Genomic DNA, 27,736 nt, shown 5'->3' with positions numbered 1-27,736 from the left:
TGTCCAGATTGGAGTGGAACGGTCAGTGTGCACGGAGCAGAGTGGGACGGTCTGTGTGTCCAGAGTGGAGTGGGACGGTCAGTGTGCCCGGAGTTGAGTGGGACAGTCTGTATGTCCAGAGTGGAGTGGGACGGTCAGTGTGCCCGGAGTTGAGTGGGACAGTCTGTATGTCCAGAGTGGAGTGGGACGGTCAGTGTGTCTAGAGTGGAGTGGGATGGTCAGTGTGCCCGGAGTGGAGTGGGATGGTCAGTGTGCACGGAGCAGAGTGGGATGGTCTGTGTGTCCAGAGTGGAGTGGGACGGTCAGTGTGCCCGGAGTTGAGTGGGACAGTCTGTATGTCCAGAGTGGAGTGGGATGGTCAGTGTGCCCGGAGTGGAGGGGGATGGTCAGTGTGTCCAGAGTGGAGTGGAACGGTCAGTGTGCCCGGAGTGGAGTGGGATGGTCAGTGTGTCCAGAGTGGAGTGGGATGGTCAGTGTGCCCGTAGTGGAGTGGGATGGTCTGTGTGTCCAGAGTGGAGTGGGACGGTCTGTGTGTCTAGAGTGGAGTGGGACGGTCTTTGTGTCCAGAGTGGAGTGGGATGGTCAGTGTGCCCGGAGTGGAGTGAGATGGTCAGTGTGTCCAGAGTGGAGTGAGATGGTCAGTGTGCCCGGAGTGGAGGGGGATGGTCAGTGTGACCGGAGTGGAGTGGGATGGTCAGTGTGCCCGTAGTGGAGTGGGACAGTCTGTGTGTCTAGAGTGGAGTGGGACAGTCAGTGTGCCCAGAGTGGAGTGGGATGGTCAGTGTGCCCAGAGCAGAGTGGAACGGTCAGTGTATCTGGAGTGGATGGGGGACGGTCATTGTGCCCGGAGTGGAAGAAGACGGTCAGTGTGTCCGGAGTGGAGCAGGACGGTCAGTGTGTCCAGAGTGGAGCGGGACAGTCAGTGTGATCGGAATGGAGGGGGATGGTCAGTGTGACCGGAGTGGAAAGGGACGGTCAGTGTGACCGGAGTGGAGGGGGATGGTCAGTGTGTCCGGAGCGGAGTGGTGTGGTCAGTGTGCCCAGAGTGGAGAGGGATGGTCAGTGTGACCGGAGTGGAGAGGGATGGTCAGTGTGTCCGGAGCGGTGCGGTCAGTGTGCCCGGAGTGGAGAGGGATGGTCAGTGTGTCCGGAGCGGAGCGGTGCGGTCAGTGTGCCCGGAGTGGAGAGGGATGGTCAGTGTGTCCAGACCACAGTGGAACGGTCAGTGTGCTTGGAGCAGAGTGGGACGGTCAGTGTGCCCAGAGCGGAGTTGGACGGTCGGTGTGCTTGGAACAGGGATGAATATTAGACTGGGGATCGGTGCAGGTGCAGGTGGTCAGCAGCTTGCGAGCTCGCTCTGACCACATGTGGAATTCCCTCTACTGCTGGCCCTTTATAAAAGCACTATAGTGTTTATCTTTTTAGCTTTCATTCTCTTTTTTAACGTATACCATGAATAACCGTAAGGTTATATAAGTTTTTCTTAATTTATTTTGTGTTTAAAGTTTGCACCTAGATGTTTGTACCTAAGATGGCACCATGTGGGACGACATTATAAACTTTTCACAGTATCCTGCACTGCTGTACTGTACTTGAGTACACGTGACAATAAACCTAATTCTCTTCTGTCTGACCACATGTTCCTAGTGGTTGCAGCTGGGAGAGTCTAATTTTATATGCAGCATGGAATTCTGATGGAAAATGTGCTCCTGAATGTCTCTCTAACATTGGGAGTGAGGAAACTTGATTCAGCTGCCGCAGTAATGACCAGAGCAGATACTATTTTAGTCTCCTCATGCATACAGTGGGTGATGCTTTCAGAAGTCTGCAGTGTAGGGCTGCAGACTAGTTCTCAATAAAAAGAAGTGGCTTAGTTATTAAATAGGCTCAAACAGCTCAGATTATACACCGCAGAAAAACAAACGGAGGGATTTTATGCAGAGGAGGATGACCAGATCCTACCTTGACCTAGGTTTGGTCCAGGGATTTAATCTACTGGAGAAGGGACATCTTCCATCCTAGGGAGCTTTTGACCAATGAAATCATATTCCCTCTATCTGTACTTTCTATCACATTCCTCTCATAAAATTACCAAACCATGTTACAAAGTTGCCTCCGATACAGAGCATTTTAATTGAATCATACAATTCTATGTTAATTCTCTGCAAGAATAGCTCAGGTAGTCCATAAGAAGTAAAAGGGAAATTTGTAAGAGATGGGGGTGAATGGTAGTTATGGATAGGGTAGACTTTGCAGACTTGGGGGACCTTCTTTTGTAGAATAGAAGAAAAATAATGCAAGCCATTTGGAGGGGCAGAGTGCAGAGTGTGAATTGCTGCAGTGGAGGAGGGCACTGCACAGAGGGATTTGCCTTGAGCCCTGAACTCTCCTCGGGATAGCTGTGGTTCACAATACTTCCTAGTAGGATGCCATCAGCAAATTTTGAAACTGGCCCTGCACACTCAGGTCTTGGTCAATAATATGCACTTAAAAGAGCAGTGATCCTCCATTTGTTTCCTGGGGAACCCAACTGCAAACCTTCATGAGTCTGAAAATCAATGATTCACCACTATTCTCTGTTGCCTGCCATTCAGCCAACATCCTGTCCATTTTAAGACTTTCCCTTTTATTCAATGAGTTTCAAATTTAATGGCAATTTTTTTTTTTGAAATCATTCAGGTGCTGTGGGTTTCGCTGACTAGGACAGCATTTATTGTCAGTATGTAATTGTCTATACAGAGGTAGTGGGTGAACTGTCTTCCTGACTTCTCTAGTCCTTTTAGTGTAGATACATATACAATGCAACTAGGGAAGGAGATCTAAGATTTTGACCATGTGGAAGCATTTCCAAGTCAAGATGGTGACTGGTTTGAAGAGGATCTTGGATGTGGTAGGATTTCAATGTACCAAATGCTCTTAGTCTTTGGGATGTTAGTTGTCGGGGGTTTGGAAGGCACTAAGGAGACTTGGTGAATTTCTATGGTTTATGTTGTAGATGGTGTACACTGCTGCCACTGTGCATCAATGACAGAGAGACTGAATGCTTGTGGACGTGTTGCCAATCGAGCGAGCTGCTTTAATCCAGATGGTGGTAAGCTCCTTGAGTGTTGTTGAAACCATACTGATCCAGCCAAGTGGGGAGTATTCATGGTAGATGACACCTTTACAAAACTCTCCTGACTTGTGCCTTGTCGATGGTGGACAAGCTTTGGAGAGTCGAGAGTGGCACATTTGCCACCGTATTCCTAGCCCCTCACTTGCTTTTGTAATCACAGTACTTAATTTGGCTAGTCCAGTTCATTTTCTTGTCAATAGTAAATCCCAGGATATTGACAGTGAGGGATTTGGTAATGGTAATACCATTAAACATCAATGTCAGAGTGTGGGAGTTCCATTTTTTTTTTGTTGGAGATTGTTGCTGTCTGGCATTTGTGTGGTACAAAGGTTAGCTGCTTCTTGTGAGTCCAAGCCTGGATATGTCCAAGTCTTGCTACATTTATAAATGGACTGCTTCTGTTTCAGAGCAAAACTGACCTTATAATGGAGGTGAGGTCGTTAATGAAGCAGCAGAAGGTGGTTGGGTCACGCACACTACTCAGAGGAACTCTGGCACTGATATGCTACAACTGCACCCTTCTAGATTCTTGGGCTATATAGGGAGCAAGAAGTAACCTTTCCAATCATGGTAGATGACACCTTTACGAAACTCTCAGATAGAAAGAGAATGGAGATAAAACATTGCCTACTTTTCTACCAGGATCATAGTGCAACAAACCATAGGGAATATAAAAGTAGGTATGTAAATACACAGGTACTAGAACAAAGTTAGAAATAGACAACCATTTTAGCTAAGGAATGATATACTAGTATTGGAGGCAGTCCTGAGAAGGTTCACTAGGCTGATATGATGCATTTGGTGCCTCTTGATTTTCAGCAATGGTTATTTCCCCCCAGCCCCACCCCACCCCACCCCCCTATTTATCTCTCAGTCCTCTTCCACCTCCAATTCCCGATAAAAGGCTTATGCCTGAAATGTCGACTCTCCTGCTCCTCAGATGCTGCCTGACCAGCTGTGTTTTTCCATTGCCACACTTTTCAATTCTGACTCTCCGGCATCTGCAGTCCTCACTTTCTCCTGATACCATGTACGGAGAGACTATCTTATGACCCTATCAGGTTCTCTAAGAATTTTATATGCTTCAATAAACTCACTTCTCATTCTTCTATAGTCTAACAAGTCTAAAAGTGTGGTACTAGAAAAGTACAGCTGGTCAGGCAACATCTGGGGAGCAGGAGAGTCAACATTTCGAGCACAAGCTCTTCATCAGGAATGACAGGGATGAGGAAGAATTTATTCTCTCAAAGGGTAGTGAATCTGTGGAATATTTCAACACAGGAGGCTGTTGAGTTTGAGACAAACACATTTTTAATCATTAGTAGAATCAAGGGATATGGAGAAATAGGCAGGAAAGTGGAGCTGAAAAATATCAAATCTGCACTGAACTCATTGCTTGGCAAAACACTGTCCTATTTCTTACCTGAAACTTTATTGCTGGAACAGCACAGCAGGTCATGTGCCCGAAACGTCGAATCTTCTGTTCCCTAGATGCTGCCTGACCTGCTGTGCTGTTCCAGCAATAAAGTTTCAGCTTTGATCTCCAGCGTCTGCAGACCTCACTTTCTCCTATTTCTTACCTGGCCTTGCAGTGTAGCTCAGAAAGGATGTATTGCACAATTTTGGCTTTTCACTTTGGAAGCCTACTAAGGTGGAATGTCCTGGCCACAGAGGAAATGGGGGATCCATAGCAATCCCCTGAGAATGAGGATCAGGAACATTGGCTGAAAGAAACATCAGTGAGACCATGCTACCTACTGTAACGTGCAAGATGCCAGTCAGTCCCTATCTGAATTAAATTAAAATCCCTTGGATGCTGAAAATCAGAAATAAAAACAGGCGTTGGAGAAACTGAGCAGCTTCTGCAGGAAAAGAGAGAAACAGGATGGCATGATGCTAGAACTCTCCCGGGAGGTCACGTGTTGGCAGGAAGGGGGCGGGGCAATTCCATCTGCGGCCCCACCGTTGGGTAACCAAGTGCGCAGGCGCTGCCGGGCGAGCGGGCTGGGAAAAGGGGTGGTAGTGGAGCCAGCTATTTCCGCACAGGCGCAGTGGGGCCGCGCGGAGTTTTGAATTCGATGGCGGGTAAAGTGGCGGCGCGAGAAGGGATCACTCTGAAAGGGAGCGCGAGCATCGTATCTGAGTTCTTCAGTGAGTTACCGGGGTAACCGGGACGGGACCGGGGGGGGAGAGGAGGGGAGGCCCTGGCCAGAACCTCCACAGACACAGGATCCCCCCTGGGCCCGGGGTCAGGACCGGGCCGTTCGTGCAGTGTGGAGCGGGATGGCGGTGTCTCAGCCAATTGCATCCTCAGTCCTATCCTCGGCCCTGGTTAATGTTGAGCTTTTTGCTTTTGTAAAGAATATAGGTCTATGTTTGACGAGTCTGAGCTTCCCCATCGCTTAACTGCGCGACTGTCGTCTTCCCCACTCCCGAGTTCCCTTTATAATTCTCGGCAAAACTAAATGAAGTGCAAAGCAATACTTGTGCTAAATGCTATTGAAATATCAAGCCACAAAGCATTTACAGGCAGCAGGTTGTTTTGGAGCTGTAGTAGGTAAACGCTGCAAGCTGTGATGCTAGGTTGTCTGCACAGGGCGTTGTTTCCAAAAGTAGACGTTTTGGTTATGAATGTGGTTTATGTTTCATATAACTTAAGTAATTATCTGTTAAAGTTTTTGCACGCTTACTGGTAGACCCATTTCATTGGGGAAGGGCATGATTAGCAAAACAACACTATTTGTAGTTATCTAGTAATATTGGATAACTTTAATCTAGATTATAGACTGTGCAAATCTTATCACTAATAATACTGACTGATGAATCTTTGCAACGTGTGCTAGGTTTTTTTAAAAAGACTATTGAGGAACGGTTGTCCAAGATTTGGTACTGTGCAGTCAGACGAGGTTGATTTAATATGGTGTAATTGTTCTGAAAGCTAAAATAGCTCTGGTCTCCTCAGTTTACAGATGGGGGCGCAACATGTGCAAATGTGTTTGGTGTACTGTGATTTTATTTTCCAGTGCTGTAGAGAATTAATAGTCATACAGCGTGGAAACAGACTCTTTAGCCGAACTTGCCTGCACCAACCAGATACCCCAGTCTGACCCTAGTCCATTTGCTGCATATCCTGCTAAACCTGTCCTAATTATTTGCCTTTTAAATGTTGTAATTCTACCTGCCTCCACCACTTCCACTGGGTGCTTCTTCCATACACTCCCCACCCTCTGTGAAAAGTTACCTCTCAGGTTCTCAAAATCTTTCCCCTCTCAACTTAAAATTATGCCCTTTAGTTTTGGACACCCCCAAACAAGGAGAAAGAGCTTGACTATTCACCCTATCCATGCCCCTCATGGTTTTATAAACCCCTATAATGTGACCCCTGAGTCTGTAACGCTCTGGGGGAGAATGCCCTGGCCTATTCAGCCTGTCCCTATAACTGGAGCCCTCCAGTCCTGACAATATCCTTGTCAATCTTTTTTTACACCTTCTCCAATTTAACAACTTGGGAGGTAATGGCCTAGTGGTATGATCCTTCAACTGTTAATCCAGAAACCCAGACAATGTTCTGGGGATCCGGGTTTGAATCCTGCCATGGCAGAGGTTGGAATTTGAATTCAATTAAAAAATCTGGCATTAAGAGAATGAAATATTGCTGAATGAATAGTTTAGAAGTCAGTCTAAAATGCTGTTTCAGTACCAAATGTAATACTCTGATCGATCCTGGGCTGGATTTGTTGCCCTTGAGTTTTATCTTTTCTATGCCCATGTTGATCTATTGTCAATTAGCAGAAAAACCTATTTGGTTCGCTAATGTCCTTTAGGGGAGGAAAGTGCCATCCTTACCTGGTCTGGCCTACATGTGACTCCAGGCCCACAGCGATGTGATTGACTCTTAACTGCAATTAGGGTGAGCAATAAATGCTGGCCTTGCCATAGACACCTTCACTCCATGAGCGAATTTAAAAATAGAATTCTTCCTACAGAAGGGTGACGAGAATTGTATGCAGTATTCTAAAAGTGGCCTCACCAATGTCCTGTACAGCCGCAACATCTATTCTTCCAGTATTGAAAAACTTTATTGAAAATCAACTACAAATGAGAATTGCAGGTTGAGAGGGATGTACTGTCAACATATTAAAAAATATACCCAGTCTGACATAGATTAACATTGGCATAGAAGAAATAAAGCTCAAAGGTAACAAATCTAACCCAGATTTGATCACAGTATGACATTTGGAGTTGAGACATTGGTCTAGTCTGACTTCTGAACTATTCATTCAGTGCTGATACTTAACAGTTGTCTCTACAATGCTTCCCCTCTGAGATTTTTATACTTCCTGTTGTGACATCTTTGAAAATGGCTACTGCTTTCTGTTGCTTGCAAATGATCTTAACTTATTATTTGCACACAAACTTTTTGGCAGTGCAAAGAGCTTATCATTTGAACAATTCACACCCTTGTAATTAATCTTGAGGGGTCCTTTTATTGTCGAGAAAAGTGACTCTAATGTGAGAATTCTTTTATTAGTTTGCAAAGTGAAGTACTCCACTCTGAAAACCAGTATGGAATCTAAAGAAAGGAAACTACAAAGATATTAGGGTTGAGCTAACTGTAATTGCTTACCATACATGATGGTGACTAGGTAATTGGTAATTACTAGGTAATTTGTGGGCGGCACGGCGGCACAGTGGTTAGCACTGCTGCCTCACGGCGCCGGAGACCCGGGTTCAATTCCCGCCTCAGGCAACTGACTGTGTGGAGTTTGCACGTTCTCCCCGTGTCTGCGTGGGTTTCCTCCGGGTGCTCCGGTTTCCTCCCACAATCCAAAGATGTGCAGGTCAGGTGAATTGGCCATGCTAAATTGCCCGTAGTGTTAGGTAAGGGGTGAACGTGGGGGTATGGGTGGGTTGCGCTTCGGTGGGTCGGTGTGGACTTGTTGGGCCGAAGGGCCTGTTTCCACACTGTAATGTAATGTAATGTAATATTAAAGGAACAAACTAATGCATTCCACCTCTCAGGAACCAAAAGAAAGCTCAACCATTGCTAACAAAGTAAGTTAAGGATAGTATTTAAATCCAAAGAGGAATGTAAAAAGTTGCTAGAAAATGTAGCAAATCTAAGGTTTGGGAGGATTTTAGAATTCTACAAAGGAGGACCTAGAGATTGATTTTTAAGGGGTAGAGGGGGAGTAATAGAATGAGAGTAAAAATACAAGCAGCAAAGAAGCTTTTACAGTATGACTATTTAAAATGTGAAAAGGATTGGTAAAGGCAACTGTACGCTCCTGACAGTCTGAGATGGGGAATGACAACCAAGGAAATAGCAGAGAAATTAAGCAACTACAGAAATTGCTGGAGAAGCTCAGCAGGTCGAGCAGCATCTGTGGGAAGAAAGTAGAGTTAATGTTTTGAGTCTGGTGACTCTACAGAGCATGCTGTTCATGAGCTTCTCTAGCAATTTCTGTTTTAATTGCAGACCTCTAGCATCTACAGCTCTGTTTTTTTCAGTTAAGCAACATAAAACAACTACTTTAGTTCTAACTTTATAGAAGAAAGAACAAATAAGTTCATAGAAATATTAGAAAAGCTATTCGCAATTTATATCACTTGTCAGGATGTCGCTTGTGACTCTTTATAGGCCACTGCAATGCTGTTTAGTCATATGTTGCAATCAGCTAACAAACTATACAAAAATATTAAAATAATATAGCAGTGGCCCAAATTAAGAGTGTAGAAATCGGATTATGTTTCAAGGGTGTTAGGTTTAAACTTAAATTGTTTTTTGTGTATTTCACAATATTGGTCCTTTCAGTTACACATTTATCTTTTAAGTCAGGAGGTTTGAGGGCTTAAGCACAAAACTTGACGACTTAATCCAAATTGCACTACACCAATACCATGCAGACATTTACTGCGTGGTCCAACTATTCCAATCAGGGTTTGAAATTCTATTTCCATCCCCGTTCATCTTAAAATTTACCTGCTTATCTTTAACATAGAGATCTAAAGCCATTGGCGTCCTGTATGAATCTGTCCAAACATCTGTGCTCCCAGCAGTAAGGAAAATAATAATTAAAAACCACACCTCCTGGTGTAGCATCACTGCCATGGTCTGGTATCTAAGTGTCCAGCAATACAGCTTACCACTGGCAGCTCCGTAATAAGATAAGGATGCATGTACCTGGTTTAGGATAAGTGTTTAGGATAATTGGGATCAGTGGGTTGTCAATTCTTAAGGAAGTGTCTTGGCTGACAGATGGGAGGGGACATCAGGTCTGGGATTAAGATTGTAAAGGAGGTTTGAATATGGCCCACCAGATGGGAGTGTGGTTTGAGGCTGTCAGATTGCAGAAGTGGACAGCATGTGGCTTCCAGATGTGTGAGATTGGCGGGAGGAAAAGGAAGCTGCATCTTAAATTCGGGTCAGTGAGAGTATGTATTTTGTTCCAGCAGGATTGCAGAGCGGTAAACGATGTAGTGTGGGGTAGTGGTGCAGTGGGAACTTAAGGGCGTTCAGTAGTAGTTTAAGTGGAAGTTACATTTTTAATCTTCTTTTGCTCCCAAGTTGGGATCCTCCAAATTCTCCCCTTTAAATGGGTCCTTCAGAGGGCTCCAGACATGGGAATTGCCCTAAAGAAGTTTAGTTTCCTCAGCAATTTCCACAGTCCGAGGATTCCACATGGTCCTGATCAGCAACTCCCGGTTTACACCATTCCAATAACTTGGGCTATTTGAATGTCTGAGCCTCCACTCCTTTAAACCAATTTAAGTGAATGTTAACGATCCTACATTTATGGAAAAGAAGTAAGGTGTTATCCTGACTCATTTCCCTAGCCATAGTTATCGCCACAAAACAATTAACTGACCTTCGTTTTATCACATCTTAAAACATTATTTACAAAACTGCTGCCTTTGGGTGGAAAGCCACAGCACTTCACAGTACTTTATTGTATCTGCTTTTCAGTGTTTCCGAGATTTGATAAGTTACTGTTTAAATGGCAGTATTACTTTCTTTAGCCTTGGTTCAATGAAACTACCCTTTATCTCTGGATTGTATCTAACTAAAACTGCTGACTTGTTATGACGATAGCCTTTCCTCATTACACAGAAGACACAGTGCACAAACCGTCCATTAGGCCTTACAGCTCTTAGTATTTATGCTGAAGTTAAGATTCCTGTCACCCATGTTTTCTTTGTCCCTTGTACTTAACTGGCTTAAGTATTCCAATCGTTTCATGTAGCAGTTTGGACGTTCTAACTATTGTAAGCAGAAAAAATGTTTCTTTTAAAATTCCAGATTGTGTTAATGTCTTTATGCTATTGCAACATAAATCGCCTTTACATCTTTTTCTTTCCCCCCGTCCTAACACTAATTTTCCTTGGCAGAAGTGGCTCAGTGGTTAGCTCTGCAGCCTCATTGTGTCAGGGATCCAGAATAGATTCCAGCCTCTGGCAACTGCCTGTGTGGAGTTGGAATCTTCTCCCTATATCGGTGCACGTTTCCTCCGGGTGCTCCACTTTCCACAATCCAATGATGTGCTGGTTAGGTGGATTGGCCATGCGGAATGCAGGATTATAGGGTTAGAGTAGGGAGCTGGTTCTGGGTGTGATGCTCTTTGGACAGTCGGTGTGGACTCAGTGGGCCAAATGGCCTGCTGCCACACTGTTTAGAATCTATGATTCTGAAAAATCTGTTTCCAAGTGAAGCTGACAGTTCAGATATGCATTTTAATCTGTTTTGTGTTTGAAATATTTGTTTAGGATTTGCTCTCTATTTACCTAGTGCCCAGTGGCCTTGGGATAACCTGCTGTACTATCAGTCTGGTCTGATACTATAGCCAACTGTACTGTTAGTCATCTTCACTCTTGTTTAATTATCACTTTTACGATTCCTAGTTAAGGGAAAAATGTTTTCAGTCACTTGTAGTGTATTCTGTGCAAGAATATTGTGACATCTGTCAGGGAATGCATTTTTGGATTTAATTTTAATAATTGTATTACTGTAATATTGTAAACAGTAATATTGTTTATTAACCTGAACTCGAACATCGGTTTTTTTCTTCAGTAAATACATTGTCAATCAATGTTTTGTTTTAGATTATGGGATCAATAGCATTTTGTACCAACGTGGAATCTATCCACCAGAATCTTTCTCACGTGTACAGAAGTATGGCCTTACAATGCTTGTTACAACAGATCCCATCCTCAACAACTACTTAAAAAATGTGGTTGGCCAGCTAAAAGGTATTGATTTGTTTGATTTCAATTTCACTTTGCATAATTTTGAGCATTTGATATTTGTAAGACTTTTTCACGAGTAGACCAGCTCTGGTATATAGTCATAATTTTAAAATTGATATTTATCTTGACCTTTTTTAATTTTGGTAGTCATTGGTAAAATAATTTTGGGAGGCTGTTCTCCACATTCTGGCTTCACTGAATAGCGTTGACCTGAAGCCATAAGACCATAAGATATAGGAGTGGAAGTAAGGCCATTCGGTCCATCGAGTCCACTCCGCCATTCAATCATGGCTGATGCGCATTTCAGCTCCACTTACCAGCGTTCTCCCCGTAGCCCTTAATTCCTCTAGACAACAAGAATCTATCAATCTCGGCCTTGAAGACATTTAGCGTCCCGGCTTCCACTGCACTCCGTGGCAATGAATTCCACTGGCCCACCACTCTCTGGCTGAAGAAATGTCTCCGCATTTCTGTTCTGAAATGACCCCCTCTAATTCTAAGGCTGTGTCCACGGGTCCTAGTCTCCTCGTTTAACTGAAACAATTTCCTAGCATCCACCTTTTCCAAGCCATGTATTATTTTGTACGTCTCTATTAAGTCTCCCCTTAATCTTCTAAACTCCAACGAATACAATCCCAGTATCCTCAGCCGTTCCTCATATGTTAGACCTGTCATTCCAGGGATCATCCGTGTGAATCTCCGCTGGACACGTTCCAGTGCTAGTATGTCCTTCCTGAGGTGTGGGGACCAAAACTGGACACAGTACTCCAAATGGGGCCTAACCAGAGCTTTATAAAGTCTTAGTAGTACATCTCTGCTTTTATATTCCAACCCTCTTGAGATAAGAGACAACATTGCATTCGCTTTCTTAATCACGGACTCAACCTGCATGTTTACCTTTAGAGAATCCTCGACTAGCACTCCCAGATCCCTTTGTGCTTTGGCTTTATTAATTTTCTCACCATTTAGAAAGTAGTCTATGCTTTTATTCTTTTTGCCAAAGTGCAAGACCTCGCACTTGCTCACGTTAAATTCCATCAGCCATTTCCTGGACCACTCTCCCAACCTGTCGAGATCCTTCTGTAGCCTCCCCATTTCCTCAGTACTACCTGCCTGTCCACCTAACTTCGTATCATCGGCAAACTTCGCTAGAATGCCCCCGGTTCCCTCATCCAAATCATTAATATATAATGCGAACAGCTGTGGCCCCAGCACCGAACCCTGCGGGACACCGCTCGTCACTGGCTGCCATTCTGAAAAAGAACCTTTTATCCCAACTCTCTGCCTTCTGTTAGACAGCAAATCCTCAATCCATCCCAGCAGCTCACCTCGAACACCATGGGCCCTCACCTTGATCAGCAGCCTCCCGTGTGGCACCTTATCAAAGGCCTTTTGAAAGTCTAGATAGATCACATCCACTGGGTTTCCCTGGTCTAACCTACTTGTTACCTCTTCAAAAAATTCCAACAGGTTTGTCAGGCATGACCTCCCTTTACTAAATCCATGTTGACTTGTTCTAATCAGACTCTGCTCTTCCAAGAATTTAGAAACCTCATCCTTAATGATGGATTCTAGAATTTTACCAACAACCGAGGTTAAGCTGATTGGCCTATAATTTTCCATCTTTTGCCTTGATCCTTTCTTGAACAAGGGGGTTACAACAGCCATCTTCCAATCATCCGGGACCTTTCCTGACTCCAGTGACTCTTGAAAGATCTCAACCAATGCCTCTGCTATTTCCTCAGCCACCTCTCTCAGAACTCTAGGGTGTATCCCATTGGGGCCAGGAGATTTATAAGTTTTAAGACTTTTTAACTTTTCTAGCACTATCTCTTTCGTAATGGCAACCATACTCAACTCAGCCCCGTGACACCCTTTATTTTTTGGGATATTACTCATGTCTTCCACTGTGAAGACTGACGCAAAGTACTTGTTAAGTTCTCCTGCTATTTCCTTATCTCCCATCACTAGGCTTCCTGCATCAGTTTGAAGTGGCCCAATGTCTACTTTTGCCTGTCGTTTGTTTCTTATGTACTGAAAGAAACTTTTACTATTATTTCTAATATTACTGGCTAGCCTACCTTCATATTTGATCCTCTCCTTTCTTATTACACTCTTTGTTATCCTCTGTTTGCTTTTGTATCCTTCCCAATCTTCTGATTTCCCACTGTTCTTAGCCATTTTATAGGATCTCTCTTTTTCTTTAATACATTTCCTGACTTCCTTTGTCAGCCAAGGTTGTCTAATCCCTCCCCGGTTAATCTTTCTTTTCTTGGGAATGAACCTCTGTATAGTGTCCTCAATTATACCTACAAACTCCTGCCATTTTTGCTCTACTGTCTTCCCAGTTAACCTCTGCTTCCAGTCTATTTTAGTCAGTTCCTCTCTCATGCCCTCATAATTACCTTTATTCAACTGTAACACCATTACATCTGATTTTGCCTTCTCCCTTTCAAACTCCAGACTGAACTCTATCATATTATGGTCGCTACTTCCTAAGGGTTCCCTTACTTTAAGATTAGATTAGATTAGATTAGATTACTTACAGTGTGGAAACAGGCCCTTCGGCCCAACAAGTCCACACCGACCCGCTGAAGCGTAACCCACCCATACCCCTACAATTACCCCTTGATTAGATTAGATTAGATTACTTACAGTGTGGAAACAGGCCCTTCGGCCCAACAGATCTTTTATAGAATCTGGTTCATTGCAAAGCACTAGGTCCAGAATAGCCTGCTCTCTTGTGGGCTCCATGACAAGCTGTTCCAAAAAGCCATCCTGTAAGCATTCCATGAATTCCCTTTCTTTAGATCCACTAACAACATTATTTACCCAGTCCACCTGCATATTGAAGTCTCCCATGATCAATGTAACCTTGCCTTTCTGACATGCCTTCTCTATTTCCCGGTACATGTTGCGTCCCTGGTCCTGACCACTGTTAGGAGGTCTATACACAACTCCAATTATGTTTTTTTTGCCTTTGTGGTTCCTCAATTCCACCCACACAGACTCCACATCATCCGACGCTATGTCATTCAATACCATAGATTTAATTTTGTTCTTAACTAACAAGGCAACCCCACCCCCTCTGCCCACCTCTGTCTTTTCGATAAGTTGAAAAACCATGGAGGTTTAACTGCCAGTCCTGACCCCCCTGTAACCAAGTCTCTGTGAAGCCAGTTGGACACTCTACCTCCTGAGTCTGGGTTATGAATTAATTCCATACTCCCAGAGATTCTTTGTGCAGCACTGTTGGCGATGGTGTCTTTCAGAATGTACGTCAATGGGTCCATGCTCCCCCTCATGAAAGGTTCCAAAACGCTATTTTGAAACAACAGAAGAGTTGTCTTTGTCCTAGCCAATGAAAAGAACCAGATGGTAGTCCATTTTACTGGCTCTTTGCATGTTACAATTGTGCATATGTCTGGTGCTTAGAGATGTAAAGGAGTTAACAAGAGAAAAGGAGATGGACTGACTGAAGCAACAAATAATCTGAAGAATGTTTGTTTTCTGGGATGACACGGTTAAGGGAAGATTTGACTAGTATTGGCTGATACTCCTAGTTTAGAAGAATGGGAGGTGATTTAATTGAAGTTAAAGATTCTGAAGGGATTGACACAGCCTGTCCAGCTGCTAAATTTTGAAACTAGAGGGTATTCTGGGTTTCTTTCACTTGGAGTTGTGAATCCTTGGAATTCTCCATTATGAAGAGCAGAGGTATTCAGTTGCAACTTGTATTCAAGGCTGAGATTTAATAGGTATTTGATCTTGAAATGTAAAAATCTGAGGATCAAGCAAGAAAATGGAATTGACTTGAAAATCCACCCTGATTTTTCCTGAATGCTGAAGCAGGCTCAAATATGTATGACTGCTCCCTATTTGGTATGTCATAAAAGCTGGAGAAACTCTGGTCTGGTAACATCTGTGCAATGAGAAATGTGTTAATGTTTGGAGTGAAGTATGTCTCTTCAGAGTGGTTCTGAAGGCAAGTCATGTCAAATCCAACTTTTTTTTTTCTCCACAAATACCGTGTGTATCTCTGTCACTTATGCTTTTACTTCCAATTTCTGGCGTTTGCCCTTTTTGTTTCTGTTCTTGTCTTTCTATCATTTTAAAATTTCTTGTGAAATAAGTGATGTAGCAGATGTTTGGACTGGAGAGAATGCAAAATAAGTTTAAGCTAGTGTTAGCGAAAACACAATTTGGCAGATGGCCTAAGACTAGAAATCTGCTAATCTGATGAGGAAGGCATTTCTCTTTAGCAATGGCAAATATTTAAATCACAAAAGATGTGCTATAATCATAGAAATTATTTATTCAGCTTGAGGTCTGAAAATTTCAGATTCTTTCAGCAATGGATGCAATTCAGTATTGTATTTCAATCAAAGGTTGTATTGAATTAATTATGTGTATTCAAAAGATGTGGCTCAATTACTGTTTTCTCCTTTAGTGTTTATCTTCAATGTTTTTATGTTTTCAGATTGGTTATGTAACCATTTTGTTCAAAGGCTGGTGGTGGTCATCAACAGCATTGAAACTAATGAGGTGCTGGAAAGATGGCAGTTTGACATTGAGTGTGACAAAACCATGACTGATAACAGGTAAGTAACCCTGAGAAGTATTGATTTTTGAGACTGCACACATGCTGGTCAAACAACATGCACAACTCAAACACCATGTTTAAAATTGCTATCTCTAGAATCACTTTTTTTTCAATTCAATAGTAATATATCTATCTAGACCTAGTCAATGTCATTTTGAGAAAGACTAGTGATTGGATTCTTCATAATTGCTTTGCTTTGCTTTTTACTTTTTGTATAATGCACCCCTCAAATACACACCAATCCAAGTATGATCTGTAAACTGACTTCTGAAGGACCTAGCAGAATAGTTGTAATACTTTGTCAGGCAATTATGCATAGAAGTGGCAGGCGTAAAAGCAGTGACATTTCTTGAATGTGTTGCTGTGTGGTGTCACTTTAATATTGAAATCACTAATAAATACAGCACCTGGGATCTGGGTTCCATTCCACACTTGGATGCCTGTGTCCACATGGGTTCCCACTAGGTGCTCCGGTTACTTCCCCCAGTCCAAAAATGTGCAAGTTAAATGGATTGGCCATGCTAAATTGCCCATGATGTTCTGGGATGTGTAGATTATGTGCATTAGCTGTGGGAATTGCAGGGATACAGGGAAAGGATAGGGATAGGATGCTCTTTGGAGCGTCAGTGTGGACTTGTTGGCTGAATGGCCTGTTTCCACACTGGATTCTATGAAATTAATCAGTTATAATTTTCCTCTTGTTTAAAGTTCCGTCTGCCTTCATTTGTCTACTGCTGGGGAATAAAAATGTCAAATTGCCTTAGTCTTTCTAGACTTTAGAGCGGCGCTCTCATTAGACAGATGACTGGTGGTGGTTTAACTTGAATACAAAAGTTACAAAGAAGAGGCCTCCATGGTAGCCTCAGTTGGTGTGGGAATTCAACCCATGTTATTGGTGTTATTCTGCATCGCAAACTAGCCATACAGTTAACTGAGCTAATCAACCCCTGCTGGGAATTATAATCTTGTTTGATTCTGTCTAATAAATCTCCAGGATGAGCCCTCAAGATGATGATGACAAATATGCAAGAAGAGATTGTTGAATTACTCAGAAAAATGTAGAACACCCAAGTTGTCAATGAGCAATGAACTAATAATTCAAAGATTTTGCATGTATAATTGTATTCACTAGGAATTGTATTTAAATAGTGCCTTTCAAATACTAAAGATCTTCACATCACGGGAGCCGTGGTTTAATAAGGAATTGGAATCCCTTGTTAAATGGAAGAGGGCGGCCTATCTCAAGATGAGACGTGAAGGTTCAATTGGGGCGATTGAGAGTTATAGGGTAGCCAGGAAGGACCTGAAGAGAGAGCTAAAAGCAGCAAGGAGGGGACATGAAAGGTCCTTAGTAGATAGGATTAGGGAAAACCCTAAGGCTTTCTATAGGTATGTTAGGAATAAAAGAATGACTAGGGTAGGAATAGGTCCAGTCAAGGATAGTAGGGGGAAGTTGCGTGTGGAGGCGGAAGAGATTGGGGAGACACTGAATGAATACTTTTCTTCAGTATTCACTCAGGAACAGGGCATTGTTGTTGATGAGAATACTGAGGCACAAATAAGGAGAATGGATGGCTTTGAGGTATGTAGAGAAGAGGTGTTGGAAATCCTGGAAAAGGTGAAAATAGATAAGTCCCCTGGGCCTGATGGCATTTATCCTAGGATTCTCTGGGAAGCAAGGGAGGAGATTGCAGAGCCATTGGCCTTGATTTTTATGTCCTCTTTGTCTACAGGAGTAGTCCCAGAAGACTGGAGGATAGCAAATGTGGTTCCCTTGTTCAAAAAGGGGAGTAGGGATAGCCCTAGTAACTATAGGCCGGTGAGTCTCACTTCTGTTGTGGGCAAAGTCTTAGAGAGAATTGTAAGGGATAGGATTTATGCACATCTAGATAGGAATAATGTGATCAAGGATAGTCAGCATGGTTTTGTGAAGGGCAAGTCGTGCCTCACAAACCTTATTGAATTCTTTGAAAAGGTGACGAAGGAGGTTGATGAGGGGAAAGCGGTAGATGTGGTATATATGGATTTTAGTAAGGCGTTCGATAAGGTTCCCCATGGTAGGCTACTGCAGAAAATACGGAGATATGGCATTGAGGGTGAGTTGGAGGTTTGGATTAGGAATTGGCTGGATGGAAGAAGACAGAGGGTAGTAGTTGATGGCAAAGTTTCTTCATGGAGTGCCGTCACTAGCGGTGTTCCGCAAGGATCTGTTTTGGGACCATTGCTGTTTGTCATTTTTATAAATGACCTGGAAGAGGGGTTAGAAGGTTGGGTGAGCAAGTTTGCGGATGACACGAAAGTCGGAGGAGTTGTTGACAGTGAGGAAGCATGTGGCAGGTTACAGCAGGATATAGAGAAGCTGCAGAGCTGGGCAGAAAGGTGGCAGATGGAATTCAATGTAGCTAAGTGCGAGGTGATTCACTTTGGGAAGAATAACAAAAAGATGGGGTACTGGGCTAATGGTCGGATACTTGGTAGTGTGGATGAGCAGAGGGATCTTGGTGTCCATGTACACAGATCTCTGAAAGTTGCCACCCAGGTAAATAGTGCGGTGAGGAAGGCATATGGCGTACTGGCTTTTATTGGTAGAGGAATTGAGTTCCGGAGTCCTGAGGTCATGATGCAGTTGTATAAGACTCTGGTACGGCCGCATCTGGAATATTGTGTGCAGTTTTGGTCGCCATACTATAGGAAGGATGTGGAGGCATTGGAACGGGTGCAGAGGAGGTTTACCAGGATGTTGCCTGGTATGGAAGGAAAATCGTATGAGGAAAGACTGAGGCACTTGGGGCTGTTTTCACTAGAGAAAAGAAGGTTTAGGGGTGACTTGATTGAGGTGTACAAGATGATTAGGGGGTTAGATAGGGTCGACAGTATGAACCTTTTCCCGCGTATTGAGTCGGGTATTACAAGGGGGCATAGCTTTAAATTAAGGGGGGGTAGATATAGGACTGATGTTAGGGGTAGGTTCTTCACTCAGCGAGTCGTTAGTTCATGGAATGCCCTGCCAGTAACAGTGGTGGACTCTCCCTCTTTATGGGCATTTAAGAGGGCATTGGATAGGTATATGGAGGATAGTGGGTTAGTGTAGTTTAGGTGGGCTTGGATCGGCGCAACATCGAGGGCCCAAGGGCCTGTACTGCGCTGTATTCTTCTATGTTCTATGTTCTATGTTCACATCTAATGATTATACTTTTCAAATGTAGTCACTACTGCAATGTAGGAAGCGTGACAACCAGCTTGCACAAAGAGACTTCCCGTGAACAGCAATGAGATAAATGACCAGATAATCTGTTTGTCTCACGCAGTAATAAATATTAGCAGGGATGCTGGGCAATTTCCCTACTCTTCAAAATAGTGGTGGTATCCTTATTACTCATATAGTGAGACATAGGAGGACTTGGTGGAATACTTCAGTTCGAAGTCAGACCCTCTGATTGTATAACACTCTTGTCAGCCTGAACTTTACTTCAAAAACTGGTGTTGAAAGTTGAACTTCAGCCACCACTTTCTCCCTTCAAGTTGACAGGTTACTAACTGAGCCACAGCTGATACCACTGAGTAACTTCTGTATCACATCTTACCATGTGCTGCTGTGAAAATTAGCTATTTGTAGCTATGTTAGCTACATTACCAGTCAGAAAGATGGTGCCATGCCATACCTTAAGGTGCAGAAGCATCTGCCATTATTACTGTTTTTATTTTCTAACCCTCTTTCTATTCAATGCTGGATATTGTGCTACGTGTGATTTATACACTGGCCTGAATCTTGCGGTAATAGCAAAACCGTTAACATCCGCCGTCAACTTCACGGACATGGTAACAACTTTGGAAGTTCAATCATATACAAGCTGGCATGGAACTCCAGAAGCTGCTTTCATAGAATCTGTACGCATCTATATGGTGCGCTGCCCATTCACTGCCAGCTCCCTTGCAATTGTGAATTCGTAAAAACTCCATCTTAACTCAGAAAAGGCTGCACTTAGTGAGGGAGCCTGTCTCTTTCGAGATCATCAAGAACACCATCATGATTTCTGCCAGAGACTTACTGGCACGAAGTAAGTTAATTTTATATTTGAGATATCCGATTTCTTGAATGGCGAGAAATAGTACATGTTTTAGAAAAAATGCTTTTAGAAATATCTGCTTTCTATGATTTAATTAGATGGTAGCTATAATAGCCATTTAAAGTGAAGGGGCTTCAGTATTTTTATCTTTCTGATTTGTTGTGTGAACACCAGCAAAGATGGGTAACAACACAGTCGCTCCTGCTGCACACCAGGATGTCCCCTTAATTTGGTGTCAGATTTAAACTACAATGGAGAAAGGTGGAATTCACACTGCAGAGATCATTTGATATGGATATAGGGACAGAAGTACGCCATTCAACCCCTTAAGCCTGTTCTGCCATTTAATGAGATCATGGCTGGTCTGTGTCCTAAATTTATCTACCACTGGCTCATATACATAATACTTTTTTTTTGTTCAACAAAAATAAATCTCAGATTTAAAGTTATCAACTGGTCTAGCATCAACTACCAATTGTGGAAGGGAATTCTGAACCTCTCAATCTTTGTGTGTGGAACTGCTTCTTAACATCTCTCCTGAATGGTCTGGCCTGAATCCTCAGACTATGCCCTTCGAGTAGTGGCGAGCATGCTTACTTGGTTCTGATTGGCACAGTTCAGGCCATTGTTTGTTTGTAGTGAAAAGCTAATAATTTATCAAATTGTTTTGGTTAATTGCTGGTGGTTAATTATGTATAATTGTTTCAATTCAGAATCATGTATTAATCTTCATGACTAAAATCTGACAATTCTGTGCAAAATTTTGTTTTTAGAATTAATTGCTTTTAGCAAGGGTTGTACTTCACAACATGTGGGAAAGCAAATAAGTTAGTCTGAAAAAGTTGTAAATTTGTTAAATTGTTTATTTTTGGTTGACAGCTTTAGTGTGGTAATTTCTCCCTGAACAGTTGGTAGAAGCTAAAATAATTTCTACTCTACGGTTTCTCTTAACTTTTGTAACACCGGAATCGTCAGTCTAGTTATATTATTCTGCATCAAATTTGGCACCTTTTTCTTGGAAAAACTATTGATTCAGTTTTGTCAGACTACTTTCATGCCCCATTTCATGAAATGGGGCATTAGGAGCCACCACTGTCACTTTGCCTCTAGAATTCAGCTCATCTTTAGACCAAGACTGCAATGAGGGCTGGAAACGTTGCTTCAACCAATTTGTGCACTGTAACTACCATAGAACTACACTTGTTGATTTTTAGACCCATTTGTAATTATTTACATTTCTTATAATGTAAGGAAAAAGGTGGTTTCAGTTTTCAATATTTTTGTCAAAACTGTGTGTTCTTGACTCTGAAATCGGTGTTTGTTTGTAAAGACTTGCATGTATACTTTGACGGCTTGGCTTAAATGCCAGTTTGGCTCAGTACCTTGAAATTAGAAAGTTATGAGTTCAAGACCCACTACTGCAGTTGAAGCATTCCTTCAATAGTATACTGAATAGTCATCCTAAAGTAATGTTTTCATTTTAGAAGTGACTGATCTTTCTGTTTGCAATGGATTTTCTTTCTTTTTAAAGAGCATGATGTTACTCTGGTGCAATGAAAAACAAATACTAGAAATACTCAAGGTTGCTTACAACCATGGAGGGATCAACAGTTAATGATCATAAAGGATCATCAATCTGAAATGTTTGAACTTTGAGATGTTGTGACTAAATTATTAATGTCTGAAACAAGAATAAGAATTATAGAACCCAACTATCTCAGCAGCACCCATATAGGAAGAGGCACAGTTCATGCTTCATGTATAATTCATTTCTGCAATTGTTGCTGACTGCCTTCTCAAAATTTGTATTGTTTATACTAATTAATCTGCAAGTTTCCATATAACCATGTTATTGACTATAGTACTTACCAATTGTTGCATAATGTATGGACGAGCAAAAGCCTGTCAAGATCACAGTTGGGGTTTGTGTACTTCATGCTTCTTGCTTGTGATGATATATAGAATTGCTTTGTAATAACTCAGCAACATCCCTAGAAGGATGTTTGATCAAGAATCAATTTTGAAACTGTGGGTCAGAAGGGCTAGTACATCCTGATTAACCACAATTCCCTTCACAGTCCAGTTGTTATTGAAACAGTTTCAGGAATTTGCTTCCATCACCCTAACCATTATTGCATTAATTATCACTTTGTGGAGGTGCTTGACAACTTTGATCCTAAATATGTGCTTAACAGGGATTGGGCTCATGTTCTTTCATTCTGTTCTCAGTTTAGTTTCCAATTTTACTGTATGTTTATAACCATGTGTATTTCTGAGGTGATTTCCTCGGTTCTACAAGACTATAAAACCAGTGTGACTGGGGACAGGAAGAGAAGCCATTGCTGGAGATGTATTGTCTCTTCCATTCCTAGTTGTTTTAAGCAATGTAGGAGAGATGGCAAAAGTTAGACTGAGCATAACCAGGATAATAGATATTACCATTACAAGTGATGTTATTTGTGACTTCAGTTGTGCTGTGATGAAGGGTGGTAGCCAAGCTCAAGGGATAGAATTCTGAACACATGAGTTTGAGGCTGAACTCAGGACTGAGTACTGCTACTTTGTGAAGAAGTGATTGAGAGACAGTTCTAAGTGGTATCAATCCCTGCAAGGAAGTTATTGACTTTGTGTGAAAAACGAGAGAAAATATGACAACTATATAAACTTGCATTTAAGATCAAGAGCACCAAAGATTCAGAAATTAGTACAGAGGAAAGTGAAAGACTAGTAAATATAGGAATGCTGGGAAAAGTGCCCATAAACGAGGAAAAATAAATGCCTCCAGAATGAGGCTGGTGAACCATTTGGATTTGCAATTTAAGGGTTTGTGCCACAGACGAGGCAATCGCAACAACTTTTGATTCCGGAGTTTTAGTTAGATGATAAATCACTGGGAGCTACTTTTCTGTCAATCTAAGGCCAGATTATACAAATGTGAGTCCAATTTCCTAAATAGTCAGCGGCTTCCAATATTCTTTTATTAGATTACATTACAGTGTGGAAACAGGCCCTTCGGCCCAACAAGTCCACACCGACCCGCTGAAGTGTAACCCACCCATACCCCTACATTTACCCCTTACCTAACACTATGGGCAATTTAGCATGGCCAATTCACCTAACCTGCACATCTTTTGGACTGTGGGAGGAAACCGGAGCACCCGGAGGAAACCCACACAGACACTGGGAGAATGTGCAAACTCCACACAGTCAGTCGCCTGAGGTGGGAATTGAACCCGGGTCTCTAGCGCCGTGAGGCAACAGTGCTAAACACTGCTGCTGTGCCGCCCACTTTCTTTTTTTTTTGAATTCAAATTCCACCATCTGCTGTGGTGGGATTTGAACCTGTGTCCCCAGAATATACCTGGGTTTCCTGGATTAACATTCCCGCAATAATTCCATTTGGCCATCACCTCCCCCAAGAATGTTATTAATCAGGAGTAAACTCCTAGAAGTACAATAATAGATTTTAGTTGAAATGGGGGAGGATTTGAGTAGAAGAACTGTTTTAAGACATGTTTTTGTGTCGTGTATGGTATGTTACACTTCAGTAACAGCTTTGATACCAGCATCTACGTTTTATTTCTAACTTAGGACTTAGTTTGATGTTAGGACTTGAGCTTAAATAGTACCAGCTACTATTCAGTATTTTAGACAATGAAACAGGAACATAGTGTTTATATTGAGACACATAGGAAGCAGAAGAGTCCTGGCTTTAGGTTAATCCCATCAGAGTATTCCTAATTTAAGATTTACAGTGCTTATGAAGTTGTTTCTTTACTTTTCAATTTTGACAAAAGGCCAGAAATATTGATACTTGATGTCATTCGCCAATAAAATGCTTTCACTGTAATTGTCTCATTGCAGCCAACCGAGGGAGAAATCTGAGAAAGCAATTCAAGATGAAATTCGGTCTGTCATTAGACAGATAACTGCTACGGTGACATTCTTGCCTTTACTTGACACCGCCTGTAAGTGAACACTTTTATAAGAGTTGAAATGTCACCAGTAATTTTTATTTTTGTTCCCTCCTTGCTGTTTTATATCGCACCATTACCTACACAGAAACAACCAACCTGGTTCTAGATGACCCCAAAGTCACATTTACTCCCCCAGAGATGCCTGCTTGATGTCCTGAGACCCATCCTTATTGTTTGCTTCTCCTTTCTTCTTCCTCTCCAAACAGCTGAGTCACTGAGTAATACGGCAGATTTGGTTTTGGCTGCATTCCTAAGTAACCATCCCACTAGTCAGATCCAAAATGGAAAACCGATTTTTGGGCAAGGTGGCCTTAGATGACTCTGCTCTGGCTTCCTCATTCTCTTGGATTGTGTGATGGTCTCCCGTTCCCCTTCTGCCTACACGGATCAATTGCCAAGTTTCACATTAACTGACTACAGCTGAGTCATTTGTCATGTCACAGACTTGGTTTTGGCTGCATTTTCTAAGGAATCATCACTCACATCAATTTTGTCATGTTAAAGTTGAAGCTTTGACTTTTTTGGGGGATTACTATGTGGTTTTCATTATAATTGGATGTTTAGAGGTTATTCATAATGAAGACATAATGGACAATGCACATTCCGTCAATTATGGTTATGTATAAAGTTGAAAGAGGCTTAAGTAGCTTGCTGATCACAATCTGAATTAACGCAAGATCTATTGAAGCTCTAATGCTGGTCAGATTGTACCTTGAATCCTGTCTCGGTCAGTCAAACGTGGATATCTTCATAGTATCTAGGAAATAGTTCAAATGACAAGCCATGAACTGTCGCAACATGAAAGCAAAATGCTGCATTTGCTCAAAAGCTGATAAAAATGATCTTGTTGAAAATAGTCGACAGGTCTGGTAGAATCCTTTGGAGAGAAAGTTAATTTTTTCTGTAACTGTTTTATCTTATGAGAATCCCTACTTTCATAAGATCTGTGTAATTTGCACTTTGTTAAGAAGAATAAAATTTTCTAATAAATATTTTCTAAGTGGGGAAAGGCTTTCGAAGTTCGAAGTACAAAGGTACTTTGGAGTCCTCATTCAGGATTCTCTTAAGGTTAACATGCAGGTTCGGTTGGCAGTTAGGAAGGCAAATGCAATGTTAGCATTCTTTCCAAGAGGGTTCAAGTATAAGAGCAGAAATGTACTACTGAGGCTTTTTAGGGCTCTGGTCTATCCCAATGCATTCGGAATATTCTGAGCAGTTTTGGGCCCCATATCTAAGAAAGGATGTGCAGAAGTTTAGAGGGGGTCCAGAGGAACTTCCCAAGAATGATTCTGGGGTGAAAATCTTGACATGAGGAGCAGTTGAGGACTCTGGGTCTATACTCGCTGGAGTTTAGAAGGACAGGTGAGGGGATCTGATTTCAACTTCCAGACTATCGAGACTCCTGAATAGAGTGGGCATGGAGAAAATATCACCACTAATAGGAGAGACTGGGGCAGCCTCCGATGAGAGAATCCTTCAGAATTGCGATGAAGAGGAACTTCTTCAGTCAGGGGTGGCTGAGCTATGGAATTCACTGTTGCAGAGGGCTATGGAGGCCAAGTCATCGATTCATTGTATTTAAGACAAATAGGTTCTTGATTGATAAGCAAATCAAGAGTTCTGGGGAGAAAGCAGCAGAATGGAATTGAGAAACATATCAGCCATGCTCAAATACTAGATGTGATGGCCATATGGCCTCATTTCTGCTTCTATGTCTCATGGTCTAATGGTGACAGAGTAAAGGGACTTTGTGCATCTGAATGTTCTTGCAATCTTATACGATAATGCACAGTATGGAAAACAAATTTGGAAAATTACTCCACATCCAATTATGGTGTTAGGATGCTAAATGTTTTTAATCATTATTTGAAATGGGTGTGTACACTGATTCCAAAGATTTATTCTCTATTGTTCAATCTCTGTTAAAACAAAAACTGATAAGGTTCCCCATGGTAGGCTATTGCACAAATAGAGAGGCATGGGAGAGAGGGTGATTTAACGGTTTGGATCAGAAATTGGCTAGCTGAAAGAAGACAGGGTGGTGGTTAATGGGAAATATTCATCCTGGAGTTCAGTTATTAGTTGTGTACTGCAAGGATCTGTTTTGGGCCCACTGTTGTTTGTCATTTTATATAAATAACCTGGATGAGGACATAGAAGTATGGGTTAGTAAATTTGCAGATGACACTAAGGTTGGTAGAGTTATGGCTAGTGACGAAGGATGACGTAGATAATCTGCAGAGCTGGGCTGAGAGGTGGAAAATGGAGTTTAATGTGGAAAAGTAAGGTGATTCACTTGGAAGGGGTAACAGGAATGCAGAGTACTGGGCTAATAGTAGTTGTCTTGGTAATGTAGATGAGCAGAAAGATCTGTGCCCAGCTACACAGATCCTTGAAAGTTGCCACCCACGTTGATAGGATTGTTAAGAAGGCTTTTATTGGTAGAGGGATTGAGTTTCGGAGCCACAAGGTCATGCTACAGAGTACAAAACTCTGGTGTGGCCATATTTGGAGTATTGCGTACAGTTCTGGTCACTGAATTATAGGAAGGTTGTGGAAGGTTTCGAAAGGGTTCAGAGGACATTTGAGGGTGTTGCATGGTATGGAGGGGAAGGTCTTATCAGAAAAGGTTGAGGGACTTGAGGCAGTTTTGGTTAGAAGGTTGAGAAGTGACTTAACGGAGACATAATCTAATCAGAGGATTAGATAGATTGGACAGTGACAGCCTTTTCTTCAGATGGTGATGGCTACCCCAAGGGGACATAGTTTTAAATTGAGGGGTGATAGATATAGGACAGATGTCAGAGGTAGTTTTTTTACTCAGTAGTAGGGGTGTGGAATACGCTGTATGCGACAGTAGTAGACTCGCCACTTTACGGGCATTTAAATGATCATTGGATTGGCATATGGATGGGAATGGAACAGTGTAGGTTAGATTGACTTTAGATTGGTTCCACAGGTCGGTCCAACATCGAGGGTTGAAGGGCCTGTACTGCACTGTCATGTTCTATGTTCTATTGTACTGGAGACCTTTTAGTACCTTTTCTTGTTTGGTTGGCTGAATGATTTTCATGTTTGTCTTTGCCAATTAATTTTTTTTTTTCAGGTTCTTTTGATCTTCTAGTATACACAGACAAAGACCTGGAAGTACCAGAAAAGTGGGAAGAATCAGGGCCGCAGTTCATTAACAACTCTGAAGAAGTTCGCCTGAGATCTTTTACTACGACCATACACAAAGTAAATAGTATGGTTGCATACAAAAAAATTGATTCTTTTTAAAAGGCAACATATGTATAGCGCAGTTAGACTTGTATATAAACTCTGCTTGTACAAATTTGTTTCACTGTTGTCTTACGGACACTGAAGACTAACACAATGTTCATAGTATTTTTGTCTGTATTGTCTACTTATTGTTGAACTGAAGAATCCCTTTTTTAAATTTTGCTTTTCCTGATGTATAATTCAAAAAACATTTCAACGCATTGTTGAGATTTTAGTATTTGCAGTATTAGTTTAAATTTACAGACTGTAAACCTGATTTTGTTTGTTTGTTTGGTTTTTTAATGTGAATAAAATCACTGACTAAATAAGCTTTTTTCTTAAGGGAATGATCTGAATATTAGCTTTTAGAGTAAAATATTTAATTTCTTCAGCACATTCCAAGTAGAGCTTGGTGAGCCTTTCAACTTACAAACTGATAACTTATTGCAATTTCAGATATTTTCCTTTA

General features: G+C 42.0%; 1 protein-coding gene across 1 annotated transcript; it reads left to right on the top strand.

The window, feature by feature from the left end:
- Window positions 1-5,172: 5,172 nt before the first annotated feature.
- On the top strand, window positions 5,173-27,603 carry mad2l1 (MAD2 mitotic arrest deficient-like 1 (yeast)). Its single transcript, XM_043696660.2, has 5 exons — window positions 5,173-5,266; window positions 11,216-11,362; window positions 15,840-15,960; window positions 23,894-23,997; window positions 27,113-27,603. The coding sequence occupies exons 1-5, from the start codon at window positions 5,194-5,196 to the stop codon at window positions 27,283-27,285; spliced, it is 618 nt and encodes a 205-aa protein (XP_043552595.1). The 5' UTR covers window positions 5,173-5,193; the 3' UTR covers window positions 27,286-27,603.
- Window positions 27,604-27,736: the final 133 nt, after the last annotated feature.

Source organism: Chiloscyllium plagiosum, unplaced genomic scaffold, assembly GCF_037043375.1.
Source record: "Chiloscyllium plagiosum isolate Xiang-an unplaced genomic scaffold, Cpla_swu_hap1 HiC_scaffold_1, whole genome shotgun sequence".
Taxonomy (NCBI): domain Eukaryota; kingdom Metazoa; phylum Chordata; class Chondrichthyes; order Orectolobiformes; family Hemiscylliidae; genus Chiloscyllium; species Chiloscyllium plagiosum.
The sequence above is the reverse complement of the archived record's forward strand: the minus strand, read 5'-3'. Positions and strand labels throughout refer to the sequence as shown.